The sequence below is a fragment of the Chrysemys picta genome, chromosome 17, assembly GCF_011386835.1.
Source record: "Chrysemys picta bellii isolate R12L10 chromosome 17, ASM1138683v2, whole genome shotgun sequence".
Lineage (NCBI taxonomy): Eukaryota > Metazoa > Chordata > Testudines > Emydidae > Chrysemys > Chrysemys picta.
The window spans coordinates 23,344,360-23,368,494 of NC_088807.1; the positions used below are offsets into that span (position 1 = coordinate 23,344,360).

At 65.1% G+C, this 24,135-nt stretch overlaps 4 protein-coding genes and 3 non-coding genes across 7 annotated transcripts in view; 2 read left to right on the forward strand and 5 right to left on the reverse strand.

Annotated features, from left to right (window-relative positions):
- The window catches only part of LOC101949384 (nucleobindin-1), a 137,129-nt gene that overhangs the window by 14,255 nt on the left and 98,739 nt on the right, over positions 1 to 24,135 (reverse strand). The gene's annotated exons all lie outside the window — the stretch shown is intronic.
- Positions 1,142 to 10,894, forward strand: LOC101952031 (TUB like protein 2). Its single transcript, XM_065571063.1, has 14 exons — positions 1,142 to 1,402; positions 2,070 to 2,121; positions 2,984 to 3,137; positions 4,043 to 4,156; positions 4,258 to 4,371; positions 4,652 to 4,750; positions 5,030 to 5,194; positions 5,490 to 5,590; positions 5,806 to 5,988; positions 6,710 to 6,822; positions 6,975 to 7,089; positions 7,436 to 7,534; positions 8,312 to 8,483; positions 9,521 to 10,894. Exons 1-14 carry the CDS (start codon positions 1,377 to 1,379, stop codon positions 9,652 to 9,654), a joined length of 1,641 nt encoding a protein of 546 aa, XP_065427135.1. The 5' UTR covers positions 1,142 to 1,376; the 3' UTR covers positions 9,655 to 10,894.
- Positions 11,389 to 14,790, forward strand: LOC101952305 (trans-1,2-dihydrobenzene-1,2-diol dehydrogenase-like). Its single transcript, XM_005312823.4, has 7 exons — positions 11,389 to 11,591; positions 11,785 to 11,896; positions 12,290 to 12,453; positions 13,120 to 13,372; positions 13,573 to 13,697; positions 13,968 to 14,118; positions 14,611 to 14,790. Exons 1-7 carry the CDS (start codon positions 11,502 to 11,504, stop codon positions 14,721 to 14,723), a joined length of 1,008 nt encoding a protein of 335 aa, XP_005312880.2. The 5' UTR covers positions 11,389 to 11,501; the 3' UTR covers positions 14,724 to 14,790.
- On the reverse strand, positions 16,690 to 20,828 carry RPL13A (ribosomal protein L13a). The gene is made up of 8 exons (XM_065570849.1): positions 20,706 to 20,828; positions 19,782 to 19,854; positions 19,202 to 19,267; positions 18,692 to 18,793; positions 18,075 to 18,160; positions 17,832 to 17,891; positions 17,041 to 17,163; positions 16,690 to 16,813 (listed from the first exon to the last, which is right to left on the reverse strand). The coding sequence occupies exons 1-8, from the start codon at positions 20,718 to 20,720 to the stop codon at positions 16,727 to 16,729; spliced, it is 612 nt and encodes a 203-aa protein (XP_065426921.1). The 5' UTR covers positions 20,721 to 20,828; the 3' UTR covers positions 16,690 to 16,726.
- LOC112060921 (small nucleolar RNA Z195/SNORD33/SNORD32 family) lies at positions 17,297 to 17,381 on the reverse strand. Its single transcript, XR_002890022.1, has one exon. It is a non-coding gene; the product is annotated as a small nucleolar RNA Z195/SNORD33/SNORD32 family (small nucleolar RNA).
- LOC112060923 (small nucleolar RNA SNORD34) lies at positions 17,962 to 18,031 on the reverse strand. Its single transcript, XR_002890024.1, has one exon. It is a non-coding gene; the product is annotated as a small nucleolar RNA SNORD34 (small nucleolar RNA).
- On the reverse strand, positions 19,631 to 19,710 carry LOC112060922 (small nucleolar RNA Z195/SNORD33/SNORD32 family). Its single transcript, XR_002890023.1, has one exon. It is a non-coding gene; the product is annotated as a small nucleolar RNA Z195/SNORD33/SNORD32 family (small nucleolar RNA).

Consider the following 24,135-nt stretch of genomic DNA (forward strand, 5'->3'; position numbering starts at 1 on the left):
GCGCCCCCTATAGGGGACAGGCCCCGGGCCCCATTCTCCACCCCCCTGAGCCAGCCAGTCCCTGCCCTGGGGCCAGATGGGAGCCGGCGCCCCCTAGAGGGCACAGGCCCTGGCCCCATTCCCCGCCCCCCTGAGCCAGCCGGTCCCTACGGAGAAAATGCAAGAGTCCAGGAGGGAATTCGCCTTCATCCCTTGTTGCCCAGCGCTGCCACGGTGACCACCGTCCAATCAGAAGGCAGCGAAGTGTTTGGTCCCCCGAGAGGTGATGGAGGGTGTCTGTGCAGTGCGGGGGGTTGGGGGAGTTTGCTGTGAAGTCTCCCTTGGAGGGGGATGATCTGACCCCAAGTGGCATGGGGTGATTTCCCCCTGCCCCCTCCCCGGCGGGGAAGGGGCCTGGGACCAGCTCGAGTTGGGGGGCAGTGTGTAAAGAGGCATGAGGGGCAGGAAGTGAGTTCATACAATCACCCCCATAAACACAGGCACCCTCCCCTCCCCTTTCCCTGCCAATCCCCTCTGAGGTGACCCCCCAAAATCATGGGCCTGTCCTGCCCTTTGCTGGTAGCCCACCAGGCAGGGCCTCTCTCCCGCCGTGGGTCTGGGCAGCGCCTGGCATGACGGGGCCCTGATCTCAGCTGGGGCAGGGACTGTCTTTGCCCTGGCCCTGTGCAACGTGGGCATCTTTAAAGCCAGCCACCGGGCCTGGAGGGATAAGAAACCAAAGCCGATTATGGAGGAGACAATCCGATGGCCTCCCCCGGCTGGGGGCTGGAGCTGGGGCGGGGGGGGTCAGATCTCATCCATCCCTCCCCGCCCCCCAGGTCAGACCTGCCAGAGCCGAAGCTGGAGCCAGACTCAGAGCCGGTATCCCCGTTCCCCTCAACGCTCACAGGTCTGAGATTGGGGTGTGGGTGCGGGGGGATGCCCCTCTCCTATCCCTGAAGACTGACAGCCAGAATGAAAAGAGGGGCTGGGAGCCAGGACTCCTGGGTTCTCTCCCCTGCTCTGGGAGGGAAGGGGAGTCTAGTGGTTAGAGCCGGGGGTGGGAGGGGCTGGGAGCCAGGACTCCTGGGTTCTCTTCCCACCTCTGGGAGGGGAATGGAGTCTACTGGTTAGAGTCAGGGAGGCTGGGAGCCAGGACTCCTGGGTTCTGTCCCTGGCTCTGGGAGGGGAGTCTAATGGTTAGAGCCGGGGGAGGGCGGGGCTGGGAGCCAGGACTCCTGGGTTCCATGTGTCCAAGGGGAAACCATGAACAAGTCCGTCTCCTCCCCATGCCTCAGTTTCCCTCTCTGTGACCAGGGAGGACACAGGGGGCCTGTAGCGCTCAGTGAATTTTTCTCTCCAGGCCCAGCCGGAGTCCGGCCAACCCCCCACACACCATGAACGCGACGGGACGGGGAGACACGTAAGCTTGGGGATTGGAAGGGGGTTGGGGGGTGCGTTAAGGAGTGGGGGGCAGTGTGTGTGTGTGGGGGGTGTAGTGTGTTTGGGGCAGAGTGTCTGTGCACTCAGCCCATCCAGTCCTTGTTAATCCCTAATGAGCTAATCCTGCTTTATCGGGGTGGGGGAGGGGGGTTAATTAGCAGTTGTTGCTTCCCTCATTCCCCCTTCCCTACTTGCTGGGGTCCCTCCTTGCAGGGGGTCTCTACTCTGGCCCCCCCAGGGTCTCTTAGACCCTTCCAGGGGCCTCCCCAGGCCAAGGCCCCCAAATTCCCCTCCTTAGATACCCCCTGCTTTGTGACCCCCCCCCGAGTCTCTCAGACCACACCCCAGAGGGGCCGCGTCCCAGCGCCGGGCGAGGGGCCCCCATAGACCCAGCCCCCGCGCCCCGTCCCAGCGCTGCATGGCCAGGGAACATCTGGGGGCACCTATGACATCACAAACCCTGGCGCCGTGGCGATCGGAACCCCCCACCTCGGCCGTGGCTGTCCCTGGGCCTGGTGAAGGCAGGGTCTGCTGGGGTGGCCCCTGGGTGGGTGGGTGGCTGGCGGCGAGATGGCACGGAGCTCCTACCGGCGCCTGCCCTCCCGCCCCGCCTCGCCGCCCGACGCCACCGGCTCCTTCTCTTCCAGCCGCCTGGGCGAGGAGCCCGCGTCCCTGCGGCAGCAGAAGCTGGAGCTGCAGGTAGGTGCCCGGGGCGGTGCCCTCGCATCTCCTAGGGGGTTCTGGAATCGAGGGGATTGGGGCTGGGAGCGGTGCCCCCTGGTCTCCAGGGGGTTCCGGGATCGAGGTGATCGGGGCTGGGAGCGGAGCCCCCAAGGGGTCTGGGATCGAGGGGATCGGGGCTGGGAGCGGTGCCCCCTGGTCTCCGGGGGGTTCTAGGATCGAGGGGATCGGGGCTGGGAGCGGTGCCCCCTGGCCCTGGGGGGTTCTGGGATTGAGGGGATCGGGGCTGGGAGTGGAGCCCCCAAGGGGTCTGGGATCGAGGGGATCGGGGCTGGGAGCGGTGCCCCCTGGTCTCCGGGGGGTTCTAGGATCGAGGGGATCGGGGCTGGGAGCGGTGCCCCCTGGCCCTGGGGGGTTCTAGGATCGAGGGGATTGGGGCTGGGAGTGGTGCCCCCTGGCCCTGGGGGGTTCTGGGATTGAGGGGATCGGGGCTGGGAGCGGAGCCCCCAAGGGGTCTGGGATCGAGGGGATCGGGGCTGGGAGCGGTGCCCCCTGGTCTCTGGGGGGTTCTGGGATTGAGGGGATCGGGGCTGGGAGTGGTGCCCCCTAGTCTCCGGGGGGTTCTGGGATCGAGGGGATCGGGGCTGGGAGCGGTGCCCCCTGGTCTCTGGGGGGTTCTGGGATCGAGGGGATTGGGGCTGGGAGCGGTGCCCCCTGGTCTCTGGGGGGTTCTAATATCGAGGGGATTGGGGCTGGGAGTGGTGCCCCCTGGCCCTGGGGGGTTCTGGGATCGAGGGGATCGGGGCTGGGAGCGGTGTCTCCCCAGGACAGTGCCTCCAGGGCCTGTTCTCCCTTCCTGCCCCCTTCCCCCCACCCCCAGCGTCGCATCTTTGAGGAGAAGCAGCGTCGGAAGCGCCAGGAGCCGCTCATGGTCCAGGCCAACCCCGATGCCAAGGTGACGGGCCGCCGGGGTCGCCGGCCCGAGGAGCGCACCCCCCTGATGGAGTCCTGCAGCGACCACAGCCTCTGCAACGGTGAGAGGGGTCCATGCTCACCCATGTAATGAGTTCCCCCCCGGTCTCAGCTCTGGTTCTTCACCAGGTGGGCGGGGTTTATGGGCTAGCCCCGCCCCTACTGGGGTGATTGGCTGGCTGGTGAAATCCCACACAGTCAGGTCACGGTGGAGGGGGGACTCTCCCTCCTCCAACCCCAAGGTAGTGGTGTGGCTCAACAATTAGGGGCGTGGCTTCCAAAATTAGGCCTTGCCCCTGCCAGAGGTAACGCCACAAAGGGGGTTAATAGTTTGCCTGGTTCAGAGAGGAAGGCAGGGGAAAGGGGCGTGGTTTGTCCATGGAGGCGTGGCTTGTCAACTGGGGCGGGGCTTGATGAACAAAAGTCACCCCCACAGCACAGGATGTGGCTGTCCTGGTATCCCTCTGTCAATCAAGAGAGAGGTGGAAGGGGTGGGTCCTCTTGGGGGTGAGGCTTGCTAAGAGTGGGCGGGGCTTCCAAGAATTAGGCCCCGCCTCTACTAGCAGTAGTGCAGGCAGCCATCCCATTGGAAAAAGAGAGAAGGGGTGTGGCGTATGTGGGCGTGGCCTGTTATTTGTGGGCAGGGCTGATAGCAAATATACTCCGCCCACTAGCAGGTGGCCTAATACAGAGGGCAGAACTGCTCCCCCTCTTAACCAAAATAGGGCAGGGAAGCAGTGGGGCTTGTCTGTTGTGGGCGGGGCTTCCAGTAATTAGGCCCAGGTAAGAAGGCGTGGCATTTGGGGGTGTGGCCGATGGCCATTAGGCCCCACCCACTCTAAACTGTGGCATGGCGGAGCGCCCCTTGTCTCACCCAACGGGGCGGGGACTTGTCTGCTGGGGGCGGGGCTTGTCTGCCGGGGCGGGGCTGGCGCCACAGGAGGTGACGGACTCTCTCTGCCCATAGGAACCAGCAACCCCTTCCTGGTGGAGTCGGTCCCGGAGGCCCATCGCCCCACTGACGCCTGGAGTAGCTCCGTGCACCTGAACCGGGGCCCCCGAGCCGGGGGGGAGGCCGCAGGTAACGGGGGGGGGGGGGGCAGATCCTCGGTGCGGGGCCAGTCCCTGGTGGGACCCCCCCCGGCTCCGCCCGCTCCGTCACTCTGTGCCTCCCCCATCCAGGTGCCTCCGACGCGGAGCTGGAAGAGGCCGTCCTGGAGGACACACGGCCCATCAACAAGGCCAAGGCGGCGCCCAGCTCCACGCGCAAGGGTTGGCCGGCCAAGCGTAGCGGGGGTGAGCAAGTGGCAGGAAAGAGGGGCAACCGTTGCCATGCAACCGTTGCCACACATGTGCACCATAATATGTGCACCATTCCATTGCTATGCAACCGTTGCCATGCTGCTCCCACCGTTCCGTTGCTATGCAACCGTTGCAGTGGGTGCCCCACCTCGTTGCTGTATTGTCACACTCCTAACTCCTTAGCAACGGTTGCTATGACGCCCCTGGCCCGGCCTTTTAAAGGGGACAGTGCACCCTTTGACCCCGCACCTCTACCCCCCTCTCTGCCCCACAGCCGGCCATGCCGACGCACGACGCCCCCGGAGTTCGAAGCCGAATGCCCCATCGCTTGCGCGAGGGGAGCGAGTCCCCTCTGTCATCGTGGAGTTCAGAGGTGGGGCACTACCAGGATCTGTGGGGGGAGGTGGGACAGCGGGGCGGGACTGGACATGCGAGGGGGGGGGCATGGAGACTGCGGCCCTGGTGCAACTGGCCCGGGCGGGGGAGAGGAGCGTGCAGCTGGGCGTGCAAGGGGGGCGAGGGTGCATCCCTCGTGTGTGAGCGGGCATGAGGGGGTTTGAATGCCAAGCACCCATGCAAGGTTGGGGTGAAAGTGGCTCGGGCATGGGGGGCGTCTCCTCCAGCACTAAGCGCTCCCTCCCCATCCCCCCAGACCCTCAGGACAGCAGCGACGGGGACACCCCCCTGGAGGCCGGCGCTGCGGGCTGGGAGTCAGCCCTGGAGGGGGACTCGGAGGGGGAGGGGCAACTGCCCCAGGACCCCCCCGTGCCTCCCTCCCCCGTCAAGAGAAGACAGGACAGAAAGCTCCCCAGCAGAGGTGAGGGGGGGGCGAGGGAGAGGGGCATTGTGGGTAGGGAAGGCTGGGGGGGTGGATCGATTGACCCCTCTGTGCTGATGGGTTTGGCTCAGTGCAAAGGATTCTGGGACAGAGGGGTGAGGTGGGGGGAGCGCCCAGTGGGGATGGGGGTAGGGCGGGCCAGGGGTATGTGTGCCAGGTGGGGGGGGCTGCCAGGGAGGGGGGCTCAGGGGATAAGGGCTCTCGGGGGGGGCACTCAGGGCGGCTTGGGGGGGGGCAGGGCTTTCTCTGACCTTCCCCCCGATCTCCCCCCTAGGGTCTCTCGGCAGCCCCCCCGGGAGCGCCGAGGAGGAGGAAGGAGACCCCGACATCCTCTGCAGATCCCTGGAGCCCGCACCAGAGGCCGACACCCCCAGCGTAAGGGCCCCCGCGCCTGGCTCCCACCCACCGGGATGGCCCCTTGCACGAGGCCCTCGTGTCCCACACACGCCTCCTGCACTAGTATCTGCCCTGGGCGTTTGCCCCCGGCCCTGTGACCCCCCCCCCCAGACTCCCCACCCCGGGGCACACAAGGCCTGGCCTCTCGTCACCCCCTCCCCCCCGCAGGCCTCACCCCTTTCCCTCTCCCGCAGCTGCCGGAGGAAGCGCCGGGGACCCCGTGGCTTCCGCGGCCGGAGGAGCTGGAGGGGTTCGTGCTGCGCCCGGCGCCCCCCGGGGTGACCGTCCGGTGCCGCATCAGTCGGGACCGCAAGGGGGTGGACAAGGGCGTCTTCCCCTTCTACTACCTCCACCTGGAGAGAGACGATGGGAGGAAGGTACCGGGGGGGGATAACAGTGCGGGGGGAACGGACACTGTGGGGCAGAGGCCTGGGGAGGCAGTGGAAGAGGTGGGTGCCATGGAGCAGAGGCTGGGGGGAGGCAGTGGAAGAGGGGGGCGCCATGGGGCAGAGGATGGATGGAAGCAGCGGAAGAGGGGGGCGCCATGGGGCACAGGCTTAGGGGAGGCAGCGGAAGAGGGGGCGCCGTGGGGCAGAGGCCAGGGGGGAGGCAGTGGAAGAGGGGAGTGCTGTGGGGTGCAGGCTGCGGGGAGGCAGCAGAAGAGGGGGGCGCCGGGGGGCAGAGGCTGGGGGGGGAGTCAGCGGAAGAGGGAGGTGCCATGGGGTGCAGGCTGGGGGGAGGCAGAGAAGAGGGGAGTGCCATGGGGCAGAGGCCAGGGGGGAAGCAGAGAAGAGGGGGGCGCCATGGGGTGCAGGCTGAGGGGAGGCAGCAGAAGAGGGGGGCACCGTGGGCACAGGCCAGGGGAAGGCAGAGAAGGGGGGTGCCGTGGGGCGCAGGCTGAGGGGAGGCAATGGAAGAGGGGGACGCCGTGGGGCAGAGGCCAGGGGAGGCAATGGAAGAGGGGGACGCCGTGGGGCAGAGGCCAGGGGAGGCAATGGAAGAGGGGGACGCCGTGGGGCAGAGGCCGGGGAAGGCAGTGGAAGAGGGGACGCCGTGGGGCAGAGCCTGGGGCAGGTTGTTCATTTCCGTCTCTCTCAGCTGTTTCTCATGTCTGGCCGGAAGAGAAAGAAAAGCAAAACCTCCAATTACCTCATTTCTCTCGACCCCATCGACCTGTCCCGGGACGGGGACGGCTTCATCGGGAAAGTCAGGTGGGTCCTGCACCCACCCCAGAGGGGCCGCATCTCCACCTGGGCGAGGGGTCCCCGTATACCCAGCCCCCGTGCCCCACCCCAGAGGCGGTCGCATCCCAGCGCCGGGCGAGGGGTCCCCAGGTGACCAGGCCTTTCTGATCTCCTGGCAGGTCCAACGTGCTGGGCACCAGGTTCACAGTGTTCGATAACGGGACGAATCCGGATAAAAAACCCTTCGTCCCTGAAACGGCTCTGATCCGGCAGGAGCTGGCGGCCATTTGCTACGTATGTGAGAAAACCTTGGAGCCGGAGCACTGCTGTGGGGAAGCTCACAGCGCTGGCGTCCCCAGCTGGGTCACTGCTGTGGGGAAGCTCGCAGCGCTGGCATTCCTCAGTTGGGTCACTGCTATGGGGAAGCTCGCAGCACCGGCATCCCTAGCTGGGGGCACTGCTGCAGAGAAGCGCGCAGTGCTGGGAACCCCAGCTGGGGGCACTGTTGTGGGGAAGCTCGCAGCGCTGGTATCCCCAGCTGGCCGCTGTCATGGAGATGACAAGGGTGTGGAGGGTTTTTGGGGCAGGGGGATGTTGGGGGACGACGGGGTCATAGATTCTCTGCTGCTCCTCACAACAGGAGACCAATGTGTTGGGGTTCAGGGGACCCCGAAAAATGACTGTGATTATCCCCGGCATGAACACGGACAATGAGAGAATCAGCATCCGCCCGAAAAACGTGAGGCTGCTGGGGAATGCTGGCTGGGGCACTGCCGGCGGGAAGCTCGCAGTACTGGGGAATCCCAGCCGAGGGCACTGCTGTGGGAAAGATCACAGGACTAGGATACCCCGGCCATGGCACTGCTGCAGGGAAGCTCACAGCGCTGGGGAACACTGGCCGGGGCACTGCTGTGGGGAAGCTCGCAGCATCAGGGAACCCTGGCCACGGCACTGCTGCGGGGAAGCTTGCAGCACTGGGGAACCCCAGCCAGGGCACTGCTGTGGGGAAGCTCACAGGACTAGGAAACCCTGGCCTCGGCACTGCTGCGGAGAAGCTCGCAGTGCTGGGGAACCCCACCCGGGGCACTGCTGTGGGGAAGCTCGCAGCGCTGGCCGGGGCACTGCTGTGGGGAAGCTTGCAGGGCTGGGGAACGCTGGCCGGGGCACTGCTGCAGGGACACTGCTGCGGGGAAGCTCGCAGCGCCAGGGAACCCCGGCCACGGCACTGCTGCAGGGAAGCTCGCAGCGCTGGGGAACCCCAGCCAGGGCACTGCTGGAGGGAAGCTCGCACGTCTGGGGAACCCTGGCCGGGGCACTGCTGTGGGGAAGCTCGCAGCACTAGGAAACCCCAGCCAGGGCACTGCTGCGGGGAAGCTCGCAGCACTAGGAAACCCCAGCCAGGGCACTGCTGCGGGGAAGCTCGCAGCGCTGGGGAACCCCAGCCAGGGCACTGCTGGAGGGAAGCTCGCAGCGCCGGGCTCTGACACACCCCACCCCACCCGCTGTCTCTCTCCAGGAACACGAGACCCTGCTGACCCGGTTCCAGAACCAGAACCTCCAGAACCTGCTGGTTCTGCAGAACAAGGTGCCGGCCTGGAACGAGGAGACCCAGTCGTACGTGCTCAACTTCCACGGGCGCGTCACCCAGGCCTCCGTCAAGAACTTCCAGATCGTCCCCGACCACGACTGTGAGTGGGGGGGAGATGAGGGGAGCCTGGGGGGGGGCGACATGGGAGGGATCAGGGCTGTCCCTTCTCTCTCCCCCCCATCGGCTGTTAGGTGTGTTGGGGGGGCAGGACAGGGCTTGGGGGCGATTGGGCTGGATTTGGGGGTCTGTGCCCCACACACTCACCCCCCAGCGGAGCACACTGTGCTGCACTTTGTGTGTGGGGGGGTATGGATGGGGGGCGTTGGAGACAGATCAGGGCTGGAGGGGCAGATTGGGGGGATTTGGGGAGACCACTGGGGCGGGTTGAAGGGTATCTGGGGGTGAGGACTGGGGAGACTTGGGGAGGCCATTGGGATGGATTGGGGGGTATCTGGGGTGAGGATTGGGGGGATTTGGAGGGGATCAGGGGGAACTGGGAGGATTTGGGGAGACCAGTGGGGTGCAGATTGGGGGGAAACAGGGAGTATCTGGGGTGAGGATTGTGGGGTTTTGGGGGGATTGGAGGGAACTGGGGGGATTTGGGGAGAACGGAGGGGTAGATTGGGGGCAATTTGGTGGGCATTTGGGGAGGTTGGTGGGGGGGCATATCTGGGTTGAGGATTGGGGGGATTTGGTGGGATTGAAGGGAACTGGGGGGATTTGGGGAGGCCGGAGGGGTGGATTGGGGGAAATTTGGGGGGGGGATCTGGGGGATTTGGGGAGGTCAGTGGGGTGGGGCATATCTGGGCTGAGGATTGGGGGGGTTGCAGGGAACTGGGGGGATTTGGGGAGGCCAGAGGGGTGGATTGGGGGGTATCTGGGGTGAGGATCTGGGGGATTTGGGGGGGATCGGGGGAACTGGGGGGATTTGGGGAGACCAGTGGGGGGGGGGGCGTATCTGGGGTGAGGATCTGGGGGATTTGGGGGGGATCGGGGGGGATTTGGGGAGACCAGTGGGGTGCAGATTGGGGGGAACAGGGGGTATCTGGGATGAGGATTGGGGGGATTCTGGGGGGCTCGGGAAGCTTGGGGGGGCTGTGCCCCACACACTAACCCCCCATCCCCCTCTCCCGCCAGCCGAGTACATCGTGCTGCAGTTTGGCCGGGTGGCGCCCGACGTCTTCACCATGGACTATCGCGCCCCCCTCTGCGCCCTGCAGGCCTTCGCCATCTGCCTGTCCAGCTTCGACGGGAAACTCGCCTGCGAGTAGCCCCCGCCCCCTCCGACCTCACGACCTCAGTCATGACCTCTGACCCCACAACCTTGGAATGACCCCACAACCTCCGACCCTGCGACCTCTGACCTATGCTGACCTACTCTGAGTGGCTGGTTCCTCTCTGACCCACCCCTTCCCCTGTTGACGGGGCCTTGTCACCCTTGACCTCTGATTCCTTGACTTTACCCTTTGACCTCTCACTACTCTGACCTCTGGCATTTTTAATGTCATTTTTGACCTTTGACCTCCCCATCTTGGCCTCTCGCCTCTTTGGGCCTAGCTCATCCTTGACCTATGACCCCTGACTTTCCTTGTGGCCCTCTGACTTCATGCTTGGCCTGTGGTCTATTTGACCCTTGACCTCTGACCCTTCCCTTTGCCCTTGACCTCTGACCCTTCATCCTCACCTTTCCCCTCTGGCCCTGAACCATTTCACCTCTTTCGAAGACGTTGCCGTGACAGCAGCTGCAGCCGCCATCTTGATTGATTCAGTGTCCCCCGCCCCCAAAGAAGGGGGGTCAGGGCTGTTCTGGGGGACCCCCCCCAATCCACGGACTTTGAAGTGCCCCTCACCCCCGAGAGTGTAACAGATTCTTGATCCAAATAAAATCTACCCAGAACCGAGACCCCCCGAGGGGGGCTGGTTGTTGAGTCCAATTTGGGGGTGCCCCGCCAACCTCACCCTCAGGTTGCTGGATTCCATGGGCGTTTCCTTCATCTTGGGGTCCCCTCAGGGCGCTGCTCCTCTCCAGCCCCCCCTGCCCTGAGCCCTGCAACCCCCCTCACCACCAGCGCTGACCCCACCGGATGTCCCGTACCTCAGACACCCCAGAATCCCACAGCTGGGGGTTACCGGCTGTGACAAAGTAGGCCTTGTCTGGAGTATTGTTATGAGGCCTGTGCCTGCCTCAGTTTCCCTTCTGTTTCACATGGCTGCCCGGTGTGTTGGGCAGGGTCTGTTTGCTCTCAGGGGGTGTGGAAGTGGGGGGAGCACCAAGGATCTGAGCCAACAAGAGCAACTCCAAGGCCTCCACCTGGCTATGTCCCCCCCAACCTACAGACACTCTGAGGGGAGGATAAAGGGCTGGTGTTGAACAAGTGGGGCCGGGCCATGGGGCTCACAGCAGCTTGGCTGGGTGCTGGGCTGACCCGCCCGGACCCTGCCGGACTCTTCACCCCAGTGCCAGCCCGCAGACGGGCCTGCGGTTGGCAAAGGGTGCAGGGGGGGCTGGACTAGCGGCTGGGGGCCACAGAGAGGGGGAGGGGGCACCCGGGGGGATCACGGCTTGGTCTCAGAGGCCACGGGGCCCTGTCCACTAAGGGGTCACGCCCAGGAGACTGGTTCCAGGCTGGGGCACAGAGCAGCCCCCGTGGGTCTGTGACACCCATAACCCCCCACCCCGATGAGCCCCCCCCGTCCTCTTCTCCCTCCCCCTCAACCCCAGGGCCTCCCCACCCCACCTCCCTTTGCTCACCCACCCGTGACCCCTATTCCTTCACCCACTCCCCCAATCCTGGTGGGCTGGGGGCAGTGAAAGAGAAAGAGACGAGCAGAAATCTCCCCCCCCCCCCGCCTCCCATGCCCCCCTATCTGTGCCCTGGAGGGAGGGAGGGGATGATTCTCCCCCGCCACCCCACCCCCCGTCGAACCCGCCCCATGCGCAGTGACGTAGGCTGTGCCACTCTGCCTCGGGCCGCCCCACCCCATCCCGCCCCCGCGCCCGGGCAGCTGCTCAGCCGGCTCCACCGTGCACCAGCCCAACCTGGAGCAGGAGAGACGCTGCTGCCCCCCGCGTCCCCCAGGAGCCAGGACCCTCCCGCAGCGCAGCCCCCCCAGGACCATGGCCACCCGCTGGGGCATCTGCTCCGCCGGCAGGATCAGCCATGACTTCCTGGTGGCCCTGAAGACCCTCCCGGCCACGGAGCATCAGGTGGGGGAAAGGCTGCAGGACGCCTGGGTTCCATCCCTGGCTCTGGGAGGGGAGTGTGGGTCTGGTGGTGAGAGCAGGGGGGGCTGGGAGCCAGGACTCCTGGGTTCTTGGCTCAGTGCTCGCTGAGTGGGAGGGGGGGTTGGTTCTGGGGGGGTCCTGGTTGCCTCACCTGCCCTTTATCCCTTTAACCCAGGCTGTGGCCATCGCTGCGCGTGATCTCTCCCGGGCTCAGGAATACGCCCAGAAACACGGGATCCCCCGAGCGTACGGGAGCTACGAGGAGCTGGCGCGGGACCCCGACGTGGGTGAGCCCCCCGGGGACCCCCATGGGACCCGACCCAGAGAGAACCCCTGTGGAGCAGGACATGGAGCCTGTCCTCTCTAGTGGATGCCGGCTCCCACCCGGCCCCAGGACAGGGACTGGCTGGCTCAGGGGGGCAGGGAATGGGGCATGGGGCCTTTCTCCTCTGGGGACAGTGTGTGTGTCCAGGGATACCTTTGGGGCAGGCTGAGACCCCCAAATGTGGGGACTGACTTGGGAGGGGTGAATTGCAGCACGAGGGGCGGCCTCGAGCCAGGACACCTGTGTTCTTTCCCTGGCTCTGGGAGGGGAGTGGGGTCCAATGGTTAGAGCTGGTGGGGGAGGGCTGGGAGCCAGGACCCCTGGGTTCCACCCCCATTTCCACCTCCCGTGGCAGATGTGGTCTACGTGGGGGTCATACACCCTGAGCACCTGCCCGTGGGGCGGCTTTTCCTGGGGGCCGGGAAGCCCGTGCTGCTGGAGAAGCCCCTGGGGATGAACGCGGCGGAGGTGAGGGAGCTGGCGCAGCTGGCCCGGAGCCATGGGGTCTTCCTGATGGAGGTGAGTGACCCCCTAGAGCCCCGGGCCCCCTAGCACCACCCTGGGGCATCGGGGCCAGGCCTGAGCACCGCGGAGAGCGCCCCCTGTTGGGCCCCCCCGTATCCCCCTGCAGCCCAGCACCCCCAGCCAAGCCCCCCACAGTCCAGCGCCCCCTAGGGGGCAACACCGAGGGCGCACAGAGACATGGGCTGAACCCTCCGCAGACGGGACGTCCCTTAATCCTTCACCCGCGTCCCCCCAGCTGGGCAATGTCTGAGCGCTGGGAAAGGCGCAGGGATCCCCTGGCCAGGGGCGCGCCCGGCGTGGCATGCCCAGGTGGGAGGCGGGCGCTGGGAAGGCCCCGCGTGACGATCCCAGGGGAACTGCTGGGGGACAGGCCCCGACAGGCTGCAGCCGGCCCCACCCGTGAGGCAGCCCCGAGGGGACCCAACCCCAGGTCACGGGTGCTGAGGGAGCGGTAGAGTCACCCCTGATCCGTCTCTGGCACAGCGCCTCCCGCATTGCCGTGGGGCCAGCACCCCCTGCTGGGACCCCCCTCGCTCCCTGCAGCCCAGCGCCCCCTGCTGAGCCCCCACCCCGCTCCCCAGCACTCCCTGCTGGGACCCCCACTCCTGCAGCCCTGAGCCCTCTAGCGCTGAGCCCTGATTCTGCCCCTGCCCCCCCCAGGCCTTCTGGACCCGCTTCTTCCCCATCTCGGAGCAGATCCGGCGGCTGCTCACCCAGGGGGCGCTGGGCGAGGTGACGCTGATCTCAGTGAGCGTGGGGCACCCCATGGAGAACATCCCCCGGCTGGTGGAGAAGAAGTTGGGGGGCGGCGCCATTCTGGACATCGGCTGCTACTGCGTGCAGTTCGCCAGCATGGTCTTTGGGGGGGAGCGGCCGGAGTCCATCGTCGCCTCGGGCTTCCTCCAGTCCTCTGGTACCGGGGTGGAGTGAGGGGCACCGGCAGGGCGGGGGAGCTGCAGGTTGGGCGTGAGGGCTACCAGCGGGGTAGGGGGCAGGACTCAGGGGCACTGGCAGTGTGTGGGGGGTGCGGGTTAGGACTGAGGGGCACCAGCGGGGCAGGACTGAGGGGCACCAGCGGGGCAGGACTGAGGTGCTGCTGTTTCCATTTCCCAGGTGTGGATGAAACCACCTCAGTGATCCTGAACTACGCGGGCAAGCGCCAGGCCGTGCTGTCCTGCACCATGCGCATCGAGCTCCCCAACGAGGCCCGGATCTGCGGCACCAAGGGCTCCATCGAGGTGGGGGGGCGGGGAAGGAGGGCACAGAGAGGGCAGCCCAAGGGGAAGAAAAGCCCAGAAAAACTGGCCAGGAACCAGGACTCCTGGGTTCTCTGCCTGGCTCTGGGAGGGGAGTGGGGTCTAGTGGTTAGAGCAGAGGGGGCTGGGAGCCAGGACACCTGGGTTCTCCCCTGCCTCTGGGAACAATGTGTGTGAGGAGTGGGGGCAGCTGGGTCATATCCTAACGGGGGGGGGGGCATTATTAACCTTTTCTTGCCTGCACCCTCCTAGGTCCCCGCCCCCTGGTACGCCCCTACCACCCTGATTGTGAACAACCAGCGCCACGAGTGCCCCCTGCCGCCCCCCGCTCAGCCCCTCAACTTCTCCAACGGCACTGGCCTGCGCTACGAGGCCCAGCACGTGCGCCAGTGTCTGCTGCAAGGTAAGGGCCGGGAGCCAGGATTCCTAGGTTCTCTCCTTGGCGCTGAGAGGAGTGGGGGCTAGTGATTAGAGCAGGGGGGGCTGGGGGCCAGGACTCCTGGGTTCTCTCCCTGGCTCTGGGAGGGGAGTGGGGGCTAGTGGTTAGAGCAGGGGGGGGCTGGGGGCCAGGACTCCTGGGTTCTCTCCCTGGCTCTGGGAGGGGAGTGGGGGCTAGTGGTTAGAGCAGGGGTGGCTGGGAGCCAGGACTCCTGGGTTCTCTCCCTGGCTCTGGGAGGGGAGTGGGGGCTAGTGGTTAGAGCAGGGGGGGCCTGGGGGCCAGGACTCTTGGGTTCTCTCCCTGGCACTGGGAGTGGAGTGGGGGCTAGTGGTTAGAGCAGAGAGCCCAAGCTCCAGGGTCTCTCCACATGTCTAGCAGTAGCAGCCAGCAGCTTGCTCAGCCCTGGTTGGGGCACTGCCTGGGGGAAGCTCACAGCCCCGGGCTCTCTCCCCGCAGGCCTGAAGGAGAGCCCCATCATGAGCCTGGCCGAGAGCGAGCTGGTGGCCTCCATTGTGGACGAGGTGCGACGGCAGCTTGGGGTGACCTTCACCGCGGACCGGCAGAGCTGAGCGGGTGTCTGCCAGGGGACCCGCCCCGGCATCAATGCAGAGGCTGCAATAAACAGGACCCTGCCCAGCTGCCGTGTGACTCCTTGTGGGACAGAGCTGGGGGGTGGGTGGGCGCAGGACGCCTGGGTCCTTCCCCAGAAAACACACCCTGAGAGCCCTCTCCACAGCACCATCCAAGCAACCCCCCACCAATTAGGGGGAGCCCCCAGCTGAGATCAGGGCACCCTCTTTTGGGCAAACACCCACTGCCTTCAGAGCAAGGTACAGCCCCCTGCCCCTTGTGGGTGGAGCTACTCCCAGAGGAAAGGGGGGGGGGGAGAGAGACACCCTCTAATTTCAGGCTGTTGTCATACCTGCACCCCGCCAGCAGGGGCAATGCTCCCCCCCCCCCCAGCCTCCTTCTTAAGTCGATTCTTAGAAGCCTGCGGCTGAGACTTGGGGGCACGAGGGTCCCTGAGGGACTCCCCCTCTCCGTACCCGGGGCCCCACCTAAATCCCAACGCCCCCAGGCTGGGGGCGGAGCAGGGCAGAGGCACTACCGCAAAAAAAGGGGGGGGGAGGGAGAAACCTGCCTCTAACCCCCAGCCTAGCTCTGGGGTGACCAAACCCAGGCCAGGCTCCAGGCGCTGGGGGACGCAGCGATTGAAAGGGGGCGGCACGGTGGAGAATCGGCCGCTCCCGAGCCTTCCCCCCTATCCCCCCCCCCCCCCCCCCAGCCGAAGGGCTAACAGACTCGGCCAGTCGGAGCAGAGGGGTTGTGGGAGCTCTGGGCCTGGCCCCGGGGCGATGCTGCGGGATTCCCCCCCCCCCCCACAGCCAGTGTTCACCGCTCAAGGGGGTGGATAAATCGCAGAGGGGCCCCAGAAGAGCCCCGAGGACGATTCGAGGATCAGAAGCTGAGCCCAGAGATGCGGATGGGGGGGGACTTGATCCCCGGCTCTTGGCGGTTTGATAACAGGCTTCCCGCAGTGCTTTTCCCTCTCCGGGGGTGGGGGGGGGGGGCATAGACTAGGCCTGAGATTTCCAGAGGGGGGCTGGTCCTGCATTTGAAATCTTTTAGGGATCCACCCATGAAAAAAGGGTCAAAACCCCTGGCTACCAGCTCCCCCAAGCAAGGCGAGAGAAATTCACAGTGGAAACAAAGCATGGGGGGGGGGGGGGGGGGGAGAAGAGAGAATTAACCCTTGGAGCTGCTCCCCCAGGGGTGGGATGGAATCTCTGTCCCAGGCAAACAGAACTGCCGGCAGATCTGACCTCCTGGGGCTGCCAAGGGGCCGAGACTCCCCTTCCCCCGTGAGGATTTACGAAGAGAAGCGGCCCAGAGCCACTGGATTAGCAGCCGCGTCCTTAGCACGCTGCTGGCGAGAGGTGGGGAACCACAGGCCCCCAAGGGGTTCGGCTGCGGTTTGGGGGGTGCCAGGGAGCCCCGCAAAGAGCTCAACGCATTTCTCCTCGGGGGAAGCGGCCAGCGCAGTGGAGTGAAGGCCCCACAGGGGAGAGGGCCTTGAAGACGCCCGCGCAGCGTTCTAAAACCCAGTGACCCGGGCTGCTGCGGGACGGGGTGGGCGACGGGAATTCGGGTAGCCCTCGGTGAAATGCCCCCCAGACGCGGCCCCCACGCAAAACAGAGCAACTGACAGAAGAGCGGAGAGGGGAGCTGGGTAACGATAGAAGGGGAGAAAACACCGGCACCGAAAGGGTCAGCAAGTGGAAGCCAGAGCCAGGCCCGAATTTTTAACAGTGCCGGGGAGCCACTGTCGGCTCCCGCGCGGCGGATTTTCCGGCTCCCGGCCCGGCCCAGGGCCGTTCTGGGAGGGGCGCGAAGCCGCGGGTCAGTTCTCTGCCATGTGCCACACAGGACAGGAGCTGAGGGGATTTCATCGGCCCGACCGGCCTGGCCAAGCCCCGGAGGCCCAGGCCTGGTAGCCGGAGCTGGGCCCTGCGAGAGACGCACAGAGGGGCTGGGTGGAAGTGGAGGGGCTGGTTTTATTGAGGTTCAAGGCTCAGACCAAGATCCCGTACTGCTTCAGCACGTCGGTGTACCTCGCGATCTTGCCTTCCACGTTCTTCTCCGCCTGCTTCTGCAGTTTCTGGAAGAGATGCCCCGGGAGGAGGAATCAGACCAAGATTCGGGGGAGCCCCCAGGAAACGAGCCCATCCCCCTGCGGGGGGGATACGGGGACCCGGCGCTGGAATGCGGCACCTCTGGGGTGGGGGCATTGGGGCTGGCTACATGGGGACCCCTCTCCCCCAGTGCTTAGATGCAGCTCCTCTCAAAGGGGGACTGTGAGGCCCGATGACCCCCAGGGACACTCACCATCAGCTTCTTCTTCTTGTTGTAATGCAGCTTGGCCTTCTCCTTGCGTTTCTCCTCCAGGGTCGAGGTGATGGCTTGGTACTTCCAGCCAACCTCATGGGCCAGGCGCCCCAGGAAGGCGAACTGCAGGGGGCAGGGAAGAGACGGGTCAGGAGAGAACCCAGGAGTCCTGATTCCCAGCCCCCGCACCCTGCTCTAACCCACCAGCCCCCTTCCTGCAGGATCCCAACTAAGCCAGGTCGTGCAGTGCCCCCAGGTGGTCTCAGATGGTAGTGCATGTAGGATGTTGTCTCATGGTCGTGAGACTCGAAGAGAAGTGAGTTAGCATCATCACCGACCGCCCGAGGTGCCAGCTCCCAGCACAGGGTAGGGCACAGGTGCTGGCTAGGCATGGCACCACTAGACAGATGACACCTGCATGAACAAGGCTGTTCCATGACTGGCCGCTAGCTGCCACGTGATATCAAAGACCAAGGAATCATGTGGCAAGTAGTCCCATAGGTTAACACCACACCGATTACATCTGGTGAATGGCTGGTCTCCAATATTATGTGGCCGCCAGTTCCCCAAGTTAATACCATTGGCAAATGAATTTATTGCCTCGGCATTTGCTCTGGTATCATGTGGCAAGTAGTCCCATGGGTTAATGACTCCCCCTGAGTTTTGCCTTTGACAAGTCCTTTGTTCTGACAGGCAGTGGAACTACCTGCCTCATGACAGTGCTGCCTTCGATGAGGTTCAACCATCCGCCCCTACTCCCGGGCGGAACAGGGGCTCTGGGAGGGACGTACCTTGCGCGTCGGCTTCAGACGTACGACCTTCAGAGCAGCGGGTACCACCATCCGTTTCCTCTGCGTGGGGGGAGAGGAGAGGGTTACAGGTACGAAGGAGACGGGGTGGAGGGCAGAGAGGCGTGTCTGGCGTGTCTCAGGGTCAACATTTTTCTCATCCAGCATCAAACAATGTAGGTAGATGGAACATCATGGACACGGGGCCCCAGCATCCCCCCCGCGGCCCCCGGGGGGCACCGTTACCTTGTCGTACGGGGGCGGAATCCCATCAAAGACCTTCAGTCTCTCCAGGGCGGCCTGGCCTCGCTTGGTCTTGTGGGGCAGCATCCCTGCAAGGAGAGGAGACCAGCTGCTGGGAGCGGGGCTGCGGCCATGACACACTGCGCTGTGGGTCTCTGTCCTCCAGGCTCCATAGGGGCGTGGCTGGGACACATTGCGCTGTGGGTCTCCACCCCCCCAGGCTCTATAGGGGCGTGGCTGGGACACACTGCACTGTGGGTATTCTCTGCCCACCCAGGGCCCATTGCGGATGGATGGATCATGGTGTGGCCCCGGTGCCCTGCGCTGTGGGTCTGTGCCCCCCAGGCTCCATAGGGGCGGGACTGGGACACACTGCGCTGTGGGTATTCTCTGCCCCCCAGGGCCCATAGCGGATGGATGGATCATGGTGCTGCCCAGGTGCCCTGTGCTGTGGGTCTCAGCACCCCAGACTCCATGGGGCATGGCGGGGACACACTGCACTGTGGTTATTCTCTACCCCACAGGGGATGGATCATGGGTGTACCCAGGCCCCTGTGCTGTGGTTGTTCCCCCCCCCCCCGTCCCCTTGAAGCCCAGCCCAAGCGGGGGTGGGTCGTTACCTCGGACCGTGCGCCAGAAGATGCGGCTGGGGGCGCGGAAGTGGTAGGGCCCACGGGACGGGTTGGTGTTCATGCGTTTGCGGAGGAAGGCCAGGTACTTCACTGGAACGAGAGCGGGGCGGGGTCAGCCATTCTCCCGGACGCCTGGGTCCCAAGCCCAGCTCTGCCACCGAGTTCGCGGGAGGACGCCCCCTCCCTGGGCCTCGGTTTCCCCTCCCACCCTCGGGGTAGAGAGCTCATGAGCCAGTCAGGACAGGGCCTATCTCTGCAGCGCTCGGTACCATAGGGAGGTCCTGCACCCCAAGTGCTGGAGGGGGGGTCTGTACAGCCCCCGACACTACCATAATACTGTGGGGCACTGCCCCCTTCCCGAGGACAGCTCTCTGCCTGCAACAGACAACATGGAGGAGGAGCTGGTGGTAGGCAGCCCAATACCCAAGCTGCAAGGGAAAAGGTGAATCAGAAAAGGACCCAGGAGTCCTGGCTCCCGGCCCCGGCGGAGGCACTCACGTTTGTTGCGGTAGAAGTTCCCGGAGATGTTGATGCCCTCACATCTCACCACCACCACCTTGCGCCCTGGGAGGAAGGCAGAGCAGGACGTTAACGAGGCCCCACGGCCATCGGGGAGCCCGGCACAGCGACTTGGGGGGTTCCAGGCTCTGCCGAGCTCCAGACGCGCTGCCGGGGGTCAGCGGCTGAGCTGGGATCTTGCCACGCAAGCGATACAAAACTGAGCCCGTAGCCATGGACTCAGGCCGGGGGTAGGAGAGGCAGAGGAGACAGGAGCGTTTAATAGCAGGGTCAGGAGACCCACCCTTAGCAAACGGCATGGATCTAGAGAACCCAGGAGTCCTGGCTCCCAACCCCCGCTCTATCCTGCTAGACCCCACTGCCCTCTCAGAGCCAGGGAGAGAACCCAGGCGTCCTGGCCCTTGGGGAGCAGTCTCAGATGGTAGTGCATGGATGGGGTGTTCTCACGGTCGTGAGACTCGAACACCGAGAGCATCATCACAGACCCCCTCCACTGGAGCAGGACCCAGGCGGGGGGAGGGGTTCCCAGGCTTGGGGGGCACCCCCCAGCAACACTCACCCAGCAGGACCTGCTTGGCCACCATGGCCGCAAGGCGCCCCAAAAGGTGGCCGCGTCCATCGATGACCAGAACCTGGGGGGGAAGGAGGAGAGGGGTGAGTGGGGGGGAAGGTCATTGGTTTGGGGGGGTCCCAGCTCCTGCCTCATAGGGTGACCAGGGGGTGCTCGTGCTGGGGAAGCACTGGCCAGCTCTGGGGTCCCCCCACTTGGGGGGGCTGGCACCCTGCCCCCCAGCACCACTAGGATCCCACTGGGGGGCTCGACGTACCACTATAGGGGTCTCGCTTCCCACACAGAGGAGGTTCCACTTAAGCCCCCCCCCCCCTTCTTTCTGCCCAACCCGATCTTCTCGTCCCGGCCCCCATGGCCCCTCCCCCAATCCCCTCAACACCCCAGGTTTCAGCCCCCAGCTCAATCTTCTCTCCGCCCCATGGCCTCATCCCCTGAGCTCCCCTGCTCCTCCTCCCACCCCATACACCCAGCTGCCCTATGGCTCAACCCCTGAGTTCCCCTTCCCCTCTTCCCACCCCATAGAGCCCACATGGCCGAGCCCCCTGAGCTCCCCTGCCCCTCCTCCCACCCCATACACCCACCTGCCCCATGTCCCAACCCCGAGTTCCCCTTCCCCTCTTCCCACCCCATCCCCCCAGCTCCCCTTCCCCTCCTCCCACCCCATACAGCCCCCATGGCCCTCCCCCCCTGAGCTCCCCTGCGCCTCCTCCCACCCCATACACCCCCCTGCCCCATGGCCCAGGCCCCCAGCTCCATACACCCCGATGGCCCTGCCCCCCATACACCCCCCTGCCCCACGGCCCTCCCCCCTTTGGGGTTCCCTTTGCCCCCCCCCACGTCCGCCCCCCACGTGACCCGCCCCGGGGGGGCCCAGAGGCCCGGGCAGGGGAGGGGTTCGGGCCCCGCGCGCACCTTGAGCTCCGCCATGCTCGCCGGCCGCACGGGAAAGAGGCTCCGCCTCGCGCACGCCGCGGGGTCTCCCCTTCCGGCGGCCAGGGGCGGAAGTGAGCGCAGGTCGGGCAGGAAGTGAAGGCGGCCCCGGGGCCGCCATTAAGGGCGGCGCGGCGCCGGAAGTGACGCAGGCGGGGAGGGAAGGAAGGGCGGACGTGACGTAGGAGGAGGGCGCAATAGGGGGAACCACAGGGACATCCAGACCGGAAGTGACCGTGGTAGCCGCCCAGAAGGCCGCCATGTTGGGCAACCAAACCGGAAGTGGTGCCAAACCCCCGAAAGGGGCGGGGCCAAATCAAGCCCCGCCCACTTCGTGTCCCTTCTGCTATGTAAATGAGGGGGAACCCCCCCACATGATCCCATAGGGAAGGGGTCACAGGAAGTGGGACCCCAAAATGCCCCTCCCCCCACTCAAGGGGCTCCTCAGACCCGACTGCCCCCCCACTACCCCAGCGACCCCCCCCGCCCCTCCCCCCCACCACAGGGACTCCCCCCTGACCCCTCCCCCGTAATCCTCCCCCAACACCCCACACGCCGGCCCCACCGACCTCTTCTGCCCCCTCCCCTCCCCCCCCACATCCTCCCCCTCCCCCGCTTCCCCCTCCCCCAACACCCCACACGCCGGCCCCACCGACCTCTTCTGCCCCCTCCCCTCCCCCCCCCACATCCTCCCCCTCCCCCGCTTCCCCCTCCCCCAACACCCCACACACCGACCCCACCGACCTCTTCTGCCCCCTCCCCTCCCCCCCCCCACATCCTCCCCCCTCCCCCGCTTCCCCCTCCCCCAACACCCCACACGCCGGCCCCACCGACCACTTCTGCCCCCTTCCCTCACCCCCACATCCTCCCCCGATACCCACTCCCCCAACACCCCACACACCGACCCCACCGACCTCTTCTGCCCCCTCCCCTCCCCCCCACATCCTCCCCCTCCCCCGCCCCCCCCTCCCCCAACACCCCACACGCCGGCCCCACCGACCTCTTCTGCCCCCTCCCCTTCCCTCACCCCCACATCCTCCCCCTCCCCCGCTTCCCCCTCCCCCAACACCCCACACGCCGGCCCCACCGACCTCTTCTGCCCCCTCCCCTCCCTCCCCACATCCTCCCCCTTCCCCGCTCCCCTCTCCCCCAACACCCCACAAGCCGGACCCACCGACCTCTTCTGCCCCCTCCCCTCCCTCCCCACATCCTCCCCCTTCCCCGCTCCCCTCTCCCCCAACACCCCACAAGCCGGACCCACCGACCTCTTCTGCCCCCTCCCCTCCCTCCCCACATCCTCCCCCTTCCCCGCTCCCCTCTCCCCCAACACCCAACAAGCCGGACCCACCGACCTCTTCTGTCCCCTCCTTTGGTCTCCTACTTTGAAGGACCGTTTTCTGGAATGTTTATTGTACCAGGCCTTTTGCTTTTTTTAAGCATCTTTAGGGTTTTCTTTAGCAAGGGCTAAAGAGTGTCGGAGGGGGCTTTGTAGGTTGCTTACAAAGTCTAGAATGTTAGTTTTTGGAGAAGGCGTAAACCCCTCCCATTGCTGCTTCACCAACTGTAATGGCCCCTTAACCTTGCGGCCATACACAAGTTCAAATGGTGAAAACGCTAAACTGGGATGTGGTACAGCCCTGTAGGTAAAAAGTAGGGTTACCATATTTCAGCAAGCAAAAAAGAGGACGGGAGGAGCCCCGCCCCTGTCCTGCCCTAGCCCCGCCTCTGCCCCACCCACTTCCCGCCCCCCTCAGAACCTCCAACCCTCCCCCCCGCTCCTTGTCCCCTGACTGCCCCTTCCTGGGACCCCTGCCCCTAACTGCCCCCCAGGACTCCACCCCCTACCTAAGCCTCCCTGCCTCTTGTCCCCTGACTGCCCCCTCCTGAGACCCTCCCCGCATCCTAACTGGCCCCCTAGGACCCTACCCCCTACCTGTACCCTGATTGCCCCAACCCTTATCCACACCCCCACCCCCAGACAGACCCCTGGGACTCCCACGCCCCATCCAACCACTCCCCACCCTCTGACAGCCCCCCGCAAAACTCCCGACCCATCTAAACCCCTCTGCTCCCTGTCCCCTGACTGCTCCAATCCCTCTCCCCACCCCTGCCACCTGACAGCCCCCGCCAGAACTCCCAAACCCCCCCCCCCGCTCCTTGTCCCCTGACTGCCCCCTCCTGGGACCCCTGCTCCTAACTGCCCTCCAGAACCCCACCCCCTACCTAAGCCTCCCTGCTCCTTGTCCCCTAACTACCCCCCAAAATGCCCCCCAGCACCCTACCCCCTACCTGTAACCTGACTGCCCAAAACCTTATCCACACCCCCAGAAAGCCCCTCCCGAACTCCCGACCCCCCTGTCTCTTGACTGCCCCCTCCAGAACCTCCCTGCCCCTTCTCCGACCCCCTGGCTCCCTTGTCGTTGGCCTTCGGCTAACGTCTCTGTGAGCTTGCTCAGGAACTGCCTGAGCCGTTCTCCCGGCAGCAGTGGGGGAGAAGCTCCAGACTGCCGGAGCCGATCTGCGAATGCAGGGAGGGCGGGCGGGCGGGAGTGCTCTCAGCTGGAGGGGGAAGTGGAGGAGGAGCTCTCTCTGGCTGTCGGAGCCCCATGTAAATGGCACCATCCGGCCGGCTGCCCTGTCAGCCGCGAGCGCTCTGCATGGGGGGGAAGTCCAGACATTTACAAATTCCCCCCGGATGCTATTTTTAGCTCAAAAAGCCGGACACGTCCGGGGGAATCCGGACAAATGGTAACCCTATAAAAAGCAACTGCTGCAACACTAGGTCCCGATTATTGGAGTGTTTATTTATGAATTTACATATTATGGCCTCCAAAGTTCCATTAAACCTTTTTACCAGGCCATTGGTTTGATGGTGGTAAGAGGTGGCAACCAAGTGATTCACCCCATGAGCTTCCCACAGGTTTTTTATGGTTCCTGGCAGGAAATTAGTTCCTGAATCGGTAAGGATGTCGGAGGGCCAACCTACCCTGGCAAAAATGTCTGCTAATGCCTGGCACACACTTTTAGCCCTGGTGTTGCTTAAGGGTACTGCTTCCGGCCATCGGGTAGCAAAATCCAGGAAAGTCAGTACGTACTGCTTTCCTCTGGGGGTCTTCTTTGGGAAAGGACCCAGAATATCCACAGCTACTCGCTGAAATGGGACCTCAATTATGGGTAGTGGCTGGAGAGGGGCTTTAACCTGGTCTTGTGGCTTTCCCACTCGTTGGCACACCTCACAAGACTGGACATAATATTAGCAACGTCCTTGCCCATTCCCTCCCAGTGGAAGGACTTCCCCAACCGGTCTTTGGTTCTGTTCACCCCAGAATGGCCACTGGGATGATCATGGGCTAAGCTCAAGAGCTTTACCCGATACTTAGTGGGAACTACCAACTGCCTTTGAGGATGCCAG